Source organism: Solea solea, chromosome 1, assembly GCF_958295425.1.
Source record: "Solea solea chromosome 1, fSolSol10.1, whole genome shotgun sequence".
Classification (NCBI taxonomy): Eukaryota; Metazoa; Chordata; class Actinopteri; order Pleuronectiformes; family Soleidae; genus Solea; species Solea solea.
Window position 1 is genome coordinate 41,429,066 of NC_081134.1, and position 12,741 is coordinate 41,441,806.

The 12,741-nt window shown below is 41.0% G+C and overlaps 1 protein-coding gene across 2 annotated transcripts in view; it reads right to left on the reverse strand.

Annotated features, from left to right (window-relative positions):
- bmp6 (bone morphogenetic protein 6) overlaps window positions 1-12,741 on the reverse strand; it is a 49,157-nt gene that overhangs the window by 9,959 nt on the left and 26,457 nt on the right. For both annotated transcript variants that reach the window (XM_058636796.1, XM_058636787.1), the window contains 3 exons: window positions 10,502-10,694; window positions 5,317-5,465; window positions 4,015-4,212 (listed from right to left, as the gene is read on the reverse strand). In XM_058636796.1, the coding sequence (XP_058492779.1) occupies window positions 4,015-4,212; window positions 5,317-5,465; window positions 10,502-10,694 (540 nt within the window). The remainder of the gene's footprint in view (window positions 1-4,014; window positions 4,213-5,316; window positions 5,466-10,501; window positions 10,695-12,741) is intronic.

The following is a 12,741-nucleotide window of genomic DNA, read 5'->3' on the forward strand; positions in this document are numbered from 1 at the left end:
GTGGGGAAGGAGCGAGGAGAATGAGGAGGAGGGAGGAGGACAGAGACAGATGAAAAAACACAGCTGGCTCAGTGCTGTGTTATTATAATTCTTTAAGCGATATTGTTAGCGTGGTCAGTCTTTTAGCTGCGCAGCTAATGACTGGATAGGCCTAATTACAGGCCTTACAGGCAGCCTGTGCTACACTGGGATGTGATATTCCTTCCCTGGATGGTTGTTAACTTCCCCCGCAGCCGAAGCCCAGCCCGACTCCCCGTACCTCCCTTGCCTTCTTTGCCCATAAAACCCTAAATTACCTTTAAAAGGTGTTGTATTGTTCTTTTTGCCGCACACAGAAGAGATGGCTGTGGGACCGAGAAACATTCCTGCAATCTCCTCGTGATTCCACGTTTGCTAATGAGAAATGGCAAATGTGTTCATTGCACAAGAAAACATGATGTGCTCGCTTGGTCTACAAATTCAACAAACTCTGCCTCTTTGTGAGTGAAAAATGTCAAACAAAAGAAGATTTCTTGTGAATGTAATCACATCATCACCTCAAAATTAATCCCACTGAAACATATTTGGCGGAGCTGGTCCCAATTTTGACATCTTGAAAACATTTAATTTTACATCATATTAAATCCAACTCATGCAACAGTAAAAGTGAGGGAAAAACCAAGAACAAAAAAACATCACAGGGTTTAAGAAAATACAGTTTCATAGTTAAAATGCTGTTAAATGTCTTGAGAAACAGTGTGGGAACAATTTGGTAGAAATATGCCAAGTTTTTAAAACTTTATTTAATTTTTAGTGATTTGGCTGACACTTTTATCCAAAGTGACATGCGCTGCTGGCACAGCCGTCAGGAGCAACTTGAGGTCAAGTGGCACGTAGACCAGTGGAGCCGGGGATCAATCCAACAACCTTCTCTACCATTGAGTCACCGCCGCCCCACACTGATCCACCGCTGCCCGGTTTTGTAATAGGAGGTATTAATATTATAATAACAGCATCTTATTTCCTATGCAATTCCCAGCTTGGTAATAAGGAAATAATACTACAGTAAGTTATTTCTAACGTTAAATCCAGGTAATAGCTTAGTAATGATAATAAGACATAACAATAAGATGGTATTACAATATCATTATGTCTTTAATACAAACATATTACCATATTATCACTGTACTGTGATGTAAAAGTGTTACTTTTAGTCTTCCTTTGGCGAGTACAGTATGATAAAGCATTGCTGTGCAGACAGAAATAGCTGTGATGTTGTCAGGGAGTGTTAAAATGAAGATAAAATGATCAGTGCAGCGGTTAACCTCACAGGTCAGGAGTGTGCAATTTAGGGAGAGGAGGGAAATTATTTTTAGAGAACACACAGTCAAGTGACAAAATTCTCTATGTGGAAAATAGGAAACTAGAGTAATTAAAAACAAACACGTTGCTGCCTTTTTACGCCTTTAGATCCTATGTTTTTCTTTCTCCTGGGACTTTTTATTAAGGTGAATTTTCAGTGAACTGCTCCTTTGAGTTGGAGCGGTGCATGGTGATGCACTGTAGCTCCATGCTAAAGAGAAACTGGGGAGACACTGTCCATATTTTGTTTTCCCCCCCGTGAGCGGTCCACAAGACGGATGCGCTCCCCATCCATCCTGTCCTCCTCCCCGTCTCTGGAGTGAGTGATGCGGTATTGAAACCATATGCCCTCCTGAATTCCTCACGGATCCTCCCATCCCATCCAATCCCAGCAGTCCACTGCTGGCTGTGGACACTCGGCTGTCGCGAGGGGGGCCTCCCCGCTTCCTGTGTAGGATCTAAATATTTACACTCCCCATCGTCCCGAGTGGTGAGGTGGAGAGGTCTTGATGTTTTGGGTTATGTAAAGTCCAGCCCTCCAGGATGCATATTTAACAGATTGTCCTTGTTAGATTTTTTGAGCAGATTCACTTTGCAGAAAGTTTTCCCCGTCTCGTTGATACAAAGTGAGACATGAAAGCAGACTGCTGTCAAGTTTAGAGGTCGGCACATGTGGGTTTTTCTATGACGGACACAGCAGTTGATGGCTGATCTATGATTTTTTTTTAAGCCAGTGTTTTTCAGATGAAATGCTATACTTTTAAAGCTGCACTTTAAACAAATATAACGTGTTAGCAAAATATAGAATGCATGAAATAGGTGGCAAAAACTAAACTTTGACAGCATTTATTATTACTTATTTAGATCAAATAAATACATTCATTAATACACTGAATGCATGAAACAGGGGACAAAAACTAAACTTATTAATAAATTTGATTGTGTTTATTGTAGGGAAACTGTGGACTAATGTCAATGGGAATCTATCTATTGATCTATTAGCCAATTAATACAATAATTAATCAGCCAATGCTGATTATTCAAAGAATTGACCCTCGGGTCAAGTGTACAAGGTACCATGTGGTAAATGCTATCTTTTGCTTGCAAAACAAGTAGAACTGCAGGTGGCCATAATACACCGTGTGCATTTTTTTTAGTAATAATGTAGCCAAGCCTCAACTGTGCGTAACACAAGCCCTAGAATGCAAAGAGAGGATGCTCTATAACAAACAGAAAACAGAGCCAACAAATCAAAGTGAAGGATTCTCAGAGAGCAGCAGTGAAAACAAACCCAACTTGTCCCACAGACTCGTCTGCATGCCACACAGATGGTGGAGTCATTAGACACAGTAGCAGAAGCAGCAAAGCGGAGGTAAAGGTTTCTCAGATACCCGGCCAAGCTGGGTCGCATGTGGCTCTGTGTCAGAGTCTGATGTGTCCGACCTGATGTAAGATTTAGATTTGGCTCGGCTCTGGCTTTGCAGACAGACCCGTTTTGGTCTGAGCATCGGCTTTGGTTGACAGTGCTGTGGCCGCAGAAGAGAGAGAGCGTCTCAGAACACTTAGCGCTTCATTTATCACAACTACAACATAAGTCTTGGAAACAGGTGTGCTGAAGTTAAGCTGCTGTTGGGTCAAATATACAGCCTTATTGGATGTCTTAAACACAGTAGTAGAGTGTGCTTTGAAGAATGATGTCACTCAAATTTACTGTATTTCAATACAAGGTGGATGTAGTGCTGATTTAATATGTATTTAATGTACAATTATACTATCCAGTATCCATAGGAACATTATTTTATCGTTTCTATAGTTTATCTTCTTTAAAAAAATAAATGTTTGTTTATCGTAGCACGTGAGACTTTGGTGACCTGAGACTTAAGACATTCTGCTCTCATACATAACAGTTTTCAAAGCTTCAAACTACGACAGCTTGTTATTACCATACTGCTTCATCTGTCAAATTAGTGAGGGATTAGACTCACCGAGTATTAGCTTCATGTCAAGCAGCAGTCACACAATGAAGCCTCACAGGAGCATCTTTAAAGCCATAAAGTGCGGTTACTGTTACGCAGCGGGTGGTTGGTGAAAGGATTAGGGCTCGATTTAATTTGTGTGAGCACAGCAGTGTGCACGGCTCATAATATCAGGATTATACCTGTTCATCACGTCAGAAAGAAGGCGAAGCAACCAACGACTGGGATTTTAAAATATTCCATATTCACCATTTTGTATCTCTCCTCCTTTCATTCACATAAGTTCTTAAAGTACCCTCTCTGTTTTACGAACCCCATCTATCCATCTATCCATCTATCTATCTATTACTAAGCTTTAGAGTATTTAAAGCCTAAATTCAAAGCCAAACATCTGATCCAACTCTAATTAATGACTAAGTTCTAACTAATAGAACTATATAGGTTTTTCCACTGTACAAAAATAAAGCTAAAATATCCTCAATCTGAGTAAGGGAGTCTTACACTGGAACCAAAGTTAGGTCATTTGTGATTAAGGTTAAAGCTATGGTATCAATGACCCATACACTTAGTCAACCCACTGTCAATCATGACATCTAATCTAAAAATGATATCACATCAACTCACAAACCAAATTTCAGCCAATCAGAAGACCCGACAACTTTGGGATACGGTTGGTTAAATTTATCGTCAGACTGACCTGCTGGGCCCAGACCTCTGGATCCGTCCTGTGGCTGTGTGGACCGGTTGCGATTCTGCTGTCGCCGCTTGCCGCCAGTGGAGCGGGTAGTGCGGACGTACACTTCACTGACTTTGAAGAACGCCACCATGAAAGGCTGTTTCTCCAGTGCGCCGTCACGTCCCACAAGCCCCGCCTCTTTGGAAGTGATGCTCTGTCCTGTTGGAGAGGGGAATACACATGGCAAGAAATGTTTTTTCAAAAAGACAAAAGGATGAAAATGAGAGTCATCTCCTGATGCTGTAGCAGCAGATGACTTAAGACGTGAGACACTGAGAGACTTTTATAGTAAGACAACTCGTCCATTTGTTCTTACATATTTGTTGTTGTTTTTTTACAAACTAGGTACTGTGTCTCACATCCCCTTAAAAAGATCTGAAGCATCAGTGAATTTGTTTTTTTTTTTGTTGTAAACTGAAGGCGGCTTAAGATCTAAATGTGAGTATGATGCTCAGCTGTGTTAAAATTAAAGATTGTGCCACTTTTAGATGAACTAAAGAAACATAGTAGGAGGTAGCCTATATCTTAAGCCTGACATCACTGACAACAGCATTGTACTGCAGCTTTGCCAACATCTTATTTGTTTCAGAATGTTTCTCTCTTCACAGAGGAAAGAGATTGACAATGCCACTTTAAACCCTGAGGTAAAGAGTTAAAGAGGTAAAGACATGTGTTACTTTGTAGCACAATACACTTTTATTCTCTAAACTGGCAGACGAAATTTCTGAATTCATTCTGCGGCTGCCATTTTGAGTTACATCATCAAGAGCTCATTCCAGAAGCAGCCATGACACCACCTCCTCCTTGCTTCAACGATGAGCTTGTATGTTTTGGATCATGAACACATCCTCTCTGCGGTTCATCCTGGTCTCATCTGTCCTTCACAAACTTTTCGTGGCGCAAACTCAAAAATTCCAGTCTGAGCTTCTGAACCTTACCGTTGATGACTGCAATGAATCTCAAGGTTTTGCGTTTTCTCAGATTGAGAAATGGTCTGCTTTTCTCCTATAGACTGCTCTCTGGTTTTAAATCCATTCTTCACAGGTGAACTCTGGGGCTTTAACCAAATGTAGACATTCAGAGCTATTAAATATTAATATAAATAAAAAACTCAAAAGTGGACTCAAACAAAAGGTTCTCCGTCCACACAAAATAACACAGAATAAAAGCTTAAACTCCTGAATTAACGTTGAATGTCTTACATTAAGTGTACATTGATATTGTCCTCGCTACTCAACACTGTGTGTAATCATTATTCCTCACCGCTGCTGGTCTCCAGGCTGATCTGCAAACCAAGGTTGTGTACTGGACTCATCACCCACAGGTTGCTGGTGGCGGTGATGTCAAACTCCAGCCAGCCTTCCTCTGCTGCCCACAGGCTGCGAGACTCCAACAAGAACAGGTCTGCCTCTCTGGGAGAACAAGAGGATGATACAGAAGAAATATTGTTAGGATTTAATATATTGAATTAGATGTGTTTGCAGGATGAAATTATACAATAAAATTTTAAACTGAGTAGAGCTTGTTAGCCAAAGACAATCTCTTTTTGGCATATAATGAAAAATGTGATTTGAAACAAGGACATTCTTGTAAACTGGTTTATGTCGTTTGAGTGAGTGTCAAAGTACAAAAAAATCCAAGCAAGTGGAAAAGGATGATGCTAGAAGTGTTGGTCACTTGTCTCTCAGAACCGCCTCCTTCAACCAGATTGAGATTAATTTGAGTCTGTAAACACAAGTTTCAGGGGATTACTGTGCATCTCCTCCAATATTAGGCTTTGTCTTGTGATTACGTTGACCATTCATCCCAACTTCAACCCAACAGTCCAGTTTTCCTGCCCTCTGTCCATACCTCTGTTGCGTGTCCCCTCATTTTCTAGATTGTGTTAGATTAGATGGCCTCGAGACTAATGTCATCACATGTTAAAGCATGTTGGGTGTTTGAGTCAATTTTAACTGCTGCGTGTGTCAAGCGGAAAGACCAAACACCCTGTATTTAATGAAGAAAGAGGACACGAAAAGAAAAGACAAGAGTGTGAGTGATAAGAGGGCATGTCCTTCGGCTGTCCAATTACAGTAGTAATAACATAGCATCGGGTCCGTCAGACCTTCCTCCAGAGCAGACATCAAAGCCGCGCAATCATCCAGGTGTTCGGAGAATGCCCCTGCAGTTATGCATCAGCAGCCTCTCTTTATTGGTCATTAATGACAGTGCTTCTGATGGTTTCCGTATGTGCTTCCAAACCTTGTTTTTCTTCCACACACACACATCTGAGGGTGGTTGTAGGTCAGGAGATACATCTGATCCACTAATTGCCAATCCCATCTCTGGCATATTGTGAGCTGCTTTCAGACCAACACTAAATGAAAGACTCCTGAGATTGTAAGGCGATACCACTAAGACCCAGTCCTGAGCAAATCGGATCACATAAAGACAGACTGCGCTAAGTAAACGATGAAAGCACCCAATGTGTCCCTGCATACGTCCTCAGATCTGGTCACAGAAACTGCATTTGGAGAAGGAGATTTGACACATGAGGCCACATTCCTTGCAATCCATCCTCAGGACGCATTAGTGACCGCCTCCTCAGCTGATGTCCTCAATGTGGACTGAAAGTATTATACACACAAATCAGCACCCATACATTATTTGCATGATTTCCTTTTTTCATGTTACAGCCGTAAGAGTACATATGACCACATCTCTAAGGACTAAAGCTCATACAACGTAAAGGCATTATGTCCTCAGAAGTTATTCATTGCTTTCGCCACAGATTCTCCTTATTCTTACTGTCAACACAATGTCCCGCTGAGCTCATGGGAGAACGAAGCAAGTGAATGATAGTTGGATATAAATACATAGATATGTACTTTATTGTCCTCTCCAAGAAAAAAACAAGGCTTGACCCATCAGTACACAAATGAACATTAGACAAGGTGCACACACAAAAGAACCAAAACAGCAACATTAAAAACCAGTAGCTACCATAAAGAATTGGGAAAAATGAATGTCTGCCACCTTCATGCTCAAGCTGGACACCAACCCCATTGTCCTGCTGTTGTGAACTCATCTCATGCAGACAATCACATCCAGACACAATACTCATAATAATATTATCCTGAGCTCATGTCTGAAAGTGTCTTTGGACAAGATCCTGAACACCAGATTTCCCATGACGACTGTACCGTCATCAGTGTGCAAGAGTGTGAGTGAATACGTGTGAGAAAGTTCAACTGATGAATGACAGATCATCCGGGAGCTCGGTGCAGAGCGAGCGCTACTGAGCCTCTACTGTAAAAGCTCGTGTTGACTGACTGCTTAAATGAACTGGAATAATGAGGTCAAGTGTCAAAGTTGTGTTTTTGCTCTAATAAATCTCCTTTACAAGTCGTGCCAGTGTCGGTTGTTAAAAGTGTACAATGGGAGAGTGAAGCTCATGGCAGTCCTTGTTATTGCGTACATGCTTTCATGCGTTTACAATCTGAAAAAAAAAAAGAGGCATTTGTGAGCTTGTTAAAGCAAAGTGTTACTCCGACATCTGGAGGGAAAGGTTACAGGTGTTCCCCATTCAATATAAGTCATTTATTACTTTGTTAAAGTCATACATTATTAAATCATCGTGTAAGGCACAGACACAGAATGTTAGACTGTTTCTGACTGGGTTTTTCTTTTTTAGTAACAGCAGCATTTGCAGAAAAAACGCCCAGGACTGTCAGACCGGCCACATTTTTGGCACTGCAGTCTCACACATTCCTTGTCAGCTGTTAGCGAAACCACCCCAATCAAATGAAAAGTACAAAGGGTGTGAGACTAATTAGTGCTCTATCATTACAGCACTGAGTCAAAGCAGAAGTCAGGTTTTCACGAGAAAAGAGAGGCATGTGAAAGTTAGTGGGCTCCCTGCTGACTGGACAATTACACGAGATACAAAAAATGAAGCAAAAACAACAACAACAAGATTTTACAATTAGCATCGCCTCATATAAACCACCGCACGTCTACAAGGACGCGATAGCATGAGCAATTTTTACCCCACCTGACAAAGCCACCATCCAGGCTGTAATTTTCTTCTGGGTGAAAAAAACTGTCCTATAATAATACAGAAATTGGAGATATATGTGCCCTTTAATCTCCAAATATCTCCAAAAATAAAAGGCTTTACCTCCAGGCCCGGGAAGCAAAAACCACCCATTGCAGGGATGAAGGAATGCAGCACAAAAATGCTCCAGCTCCTGATACTCTCAGAAAACATTTGCACAGACAGAGGGACAGGATACACTTTGACAACATCTATAGCCGAGGTTCTCAAAGGACATTAAAGTGGATCAGCCACAGACGGAGAACATCTGGTGTTAGAGAGACCCCACCTATAGCTGTTTCTTGATGTTAGTCAGAACAAGATAATATTATTAGTGTGACAATGCTCTGTAGACATCAAATGCTTTGGTGGATAACCAATGGTCACTAAAATGTGCAGGTCTATATTTGGTGTTAAAATATAAACGCTAAAAATGCATATAGCAAAAATTCTCAGTGTTAGTTCTGGGCAGGCTGATAAAACACAAATACCATTCAGAAATCTTAGTGGATGTTTATTTACCCCTGCTGATGCTGTGTAAATGTTTGTCATGTATTAGCTGTGCTCACTTTCTTTTTGAAGCTGTGCTATTTCTGTACAACGTGGTTTTGCTTGATTTGACACGATAAACATAGCAAGAGCTCAGAGTCTGTGCAACGCACCGGGGGAATGACAGCGAGATAGTGAGACACGCACAGGGTGAGGCAACAACATAAATCCTGACCTTTTTGTGCTGAGGGGAAAAAGAAAAGTCGCCTGTTTTCATTACCTCCCTGTTTCTTGTTGACTTGCTGATTCCCAGTAAAACCACAGTGCAACCGCTCAGCAAACCGTCAGCACCCACCCGAGGGTGGATTAATGCACCAGCATGTTGCACGGCCAAGTGCCGTTAAAAGCCACAAATGTCGATGATTTCACTCAAGAGTTTCCAGTGAACTTGAGGATGCGTATATATAAAACTAAACTAAAACCGCATTACTTAACCTGCTAAATACGATCGGCCAGAAAACTACCATTATATTTATCCGCTATTAAAAACATAGTAAAACAAAACAAAATGTGCTCTTTTTTAACTGTTGCTTAAAAGTTAAGACCCTGATACTCACAAAACAAGTCCGAAAGTGTATTTAAGTGCAAACATTAATGTTTAGAAATGGCTTTTAAATTTAGGATGAAAAAAATATGGTGCTGAGAATCAATTTATAATCCATATATATAGACTCCATTTGAGATTTGGTGTCAAAGATGAGTGGATATGGTGAGTGTACAGACAATATTTTGTTAATGTTTCAGTTTAAATGACTCCATAAGCAGAAATGAAATATAAAACATGACGACTTGGGTTCGTGACCTTTCTGCATGGAGTTTGCATGTTCTCCCCGTGTGTGCGTGAGTTTTCTTCCCACAGTCCAAAAACATGGAGATTTGGGGATTAGGTGAATGGTGAATGGTTCTTTATCTATGTTCTATGTGACTCTGTGGTGGACTGGTGACCTGTCCACGGTGAACCCCACATTTCGCTCTGTCAGCTGGGATTTGCACCAGCACACCTCACAACAGTCATGTGGAGTGTAAAGGGGTAGAAGATGAATGAATAATGATGTGTAATTGCTAATGGTTTCATTAACTTAAAATTAGTCCTCTTTAGATCAGGAGATAGAGAGTCTATATGTTTTAGAATTTAACTTAAAGGTCCAGTGTGTAACATTTATGAGGATTAATTTGCGGAAACTACCAATGAGTTACATTATATAAGCATATATTTGCTTTAAAATAACAATTCCACAGCCTTAGAATAAACCTTTTATGTGCAATTTAGGTAAGGGGCTTGTTATACGGCAGCCATCTTATGTCATTATGTTTCTAGAACAGCCCAAACAGACAGACATCAGAATCAGAATCTTTATTGTCATTGTGACAACCAAATTAAAAGTGCAGGTTTCCAAGTGTAGACATTTACAAAATGTAGAAAAAATATATATTGAGAAAATAGAGATCAAAATATCCAGTCTAGCAGCATTTAATCAGGTGATGACAGATGGATATAAACAGTTTCTGAGTCTGTTTGTCTTAGACTTCATGGATCTAAAGTGTCTGGTATTCCAGGTATGTAAAGGCCACCGTAGTTCCCTGACACACTTGGGGAAAAGGAGGACTGGGTGGAGCATTCTGCAGTCTCACCGTTAGATGTCACTAATCCACACACACTGGACCTTTAATGTGTTAAAGTTAAGATGGATTCTAATAGGGCAGGGATATACTGGTTTGAAACTTGTTTGAATGTTACAACGGATTTAGTCGCAGGGATAAAAAAATCATTATTGTCCTGTTAATTTTTTACATATATGTGTGTGTGTGTGTGTGTTGTACCTGTCAGGATGCTCCTTAAGCACCTGGTAGACTTTGAGTTGGAAGGTGTCATTGCGGAAGGTGGGGCTCACGCACTCCTTGTAGAGACGGAACTCGGCTGCGGTGACGGCCTCACCCTCGGGGATCTGCGAGAGATTGAACTTGAACTCCTTGTGGTGACGCCGCTGTGGGGAGAACTCGCTGTCGTACTCCACTGTGGGATGGAAACACACACGAACACACGGCGTCACAACATTATCCAAAGAGGAAAACCTACTCACTTACTCTCTCTGCATTAAGTTACTCGTTTTCTTCCTGACTTGTACATATACGGCATATTACTCGCGTTCATTTTCTACAAACATATTTACAAACAGAGTTTCAGTCTAAAAATACAGAGGTGATTGATGAGTAGATATTCTTTTCACACACTGCGCTGAGGTCAACCATGGAAGCCTTTAAAGCGATCACATGATTTATACTTAAGGTCTAATAGGTTTCATGGCTTCCTGTTTCCCCAAATAAACCCCTGTTATCATCAGTCTCAAGCAAAAGCCCATGATTTCTTCAGTGGCAGCGAACTCAGAGACATTGTGCGACCACTTCTGACGGAGTGCAATGACAAAAACCAACAAAAGTGTTTCCCTCTATGCTTTAAAGTGCAACATGCACCATAATGATAATGTGCTCGCTGGGGAATTGGTTTCAGTCTCAGCGAGAGGTTTTTCTCCCACGGCAAACGGGCCTGCAGCGTCAGTGTGTCGACAGACACAGAACACTAAGTGGGAAATGAATACAGTGGGGGCATATATATATATATATATATATATATATATATACACACACAACTTATGGTGATGGCACAGTTTTTTTTTTTAAATCTGGATAACTTTCCTCCCAGATGAACAGAGCAGTGGCCTAATCTACAAACCAGTTACATCAACAAACAGGATTACTAAATTGCTAAATTATCCGCCCGGTTGTTTGCACAACTGAGGACTGGGACGCAGTCGAATTCCCAGCCAGATATTGTTTCAGTCCACAGAAACATTTGTTGGGTTGTCCACCTACATTAACACAAGTCATGGCTGCAAAGTAGTTTGTGTCAAGCAGCTTAAGACATCTAATGCAAAAGATATCCCAGGTACGACAAAAAGTAAAAGGAGCGTTCCATTATGGCTCATTTTACACATTTATTTCATTTTATTTTGATGACTGAATTTACAGCCCAAACCTGACGTAATAAGATTTCAGTTTTGTACCCGAGCAAGGCTTAAAAAAACTAAACAAAACAAAAAAACTGGTAATTTTATGGTGTGGGGACCAACCCAAAATGGATCAATGAGTCATAGCCGAGGAGAAAATTGTAACTGGAACCAATCAGACTCTCCCAACAGTACCAACTCCACCTTGTACCCACACCTAACCTAGAAGGGTAAACTACTGTGTATATGACAAAGAAAGGAGGGGAGACAGCGCAGTACTGGGGGAAAAATAAAGGTGTGTGCTGTGACTCTGCCAAAACAGCTTATGATAATTGAAGGACCCGAGTTCTCAGCCAGTTCTGCGTCTGCTCTTCAAACACTTTCCAATGAGGCAAAGGAAACCACCTATAGAGAGCGGCGATGTTATTCACATCAGCGTCACTGTGACTTCTATCGGATGCGACAGTGACCATTTCATCATCTCACACCACGAGCCGCCCACACACACGCAAAGACACACGCAGATGTTGCGGCGGCTGTGTGTTTTGCCGGGGTCTGGTGGATCAGCTAAGCTTCCGTGAGTGTGTGACAGTGTGTGTGTGTAGGCCTTCAGCAGAGGTCATGGATCTCTAAATTACTTTACAACACTCCCTTCAACACCCCCAAGCTCAAAGACCAACAGCTTTAAATTACATATTCCCTATATGAGAATCTACTGACCGTTTGGCACAGAAGAATTCAGGAGGAGTTGCACATGTATCAAATATTTACTACTTTACTGCACAGTTTATTGATTGCAGACAAATAGGAAAAAGATTTGTAAAAAATAGGAAAATTCCCAACATGTTTCAGGATTGACTTCCGCTTGGTGAACTATAAGGTTGGCGTGAAAGAATTTGTTTTACTATTAAATATTTTATAGAAGCACAATGGAACAAGTGCACTGTTTGACTTTTTTTCACTTAGTGAGCCACAAATGTGCCAGCTACACACACACACACACACAATCAATCTGGAGTTGTTCAGTATAGCCACAGTGTTCCAGTAACCAGTTCC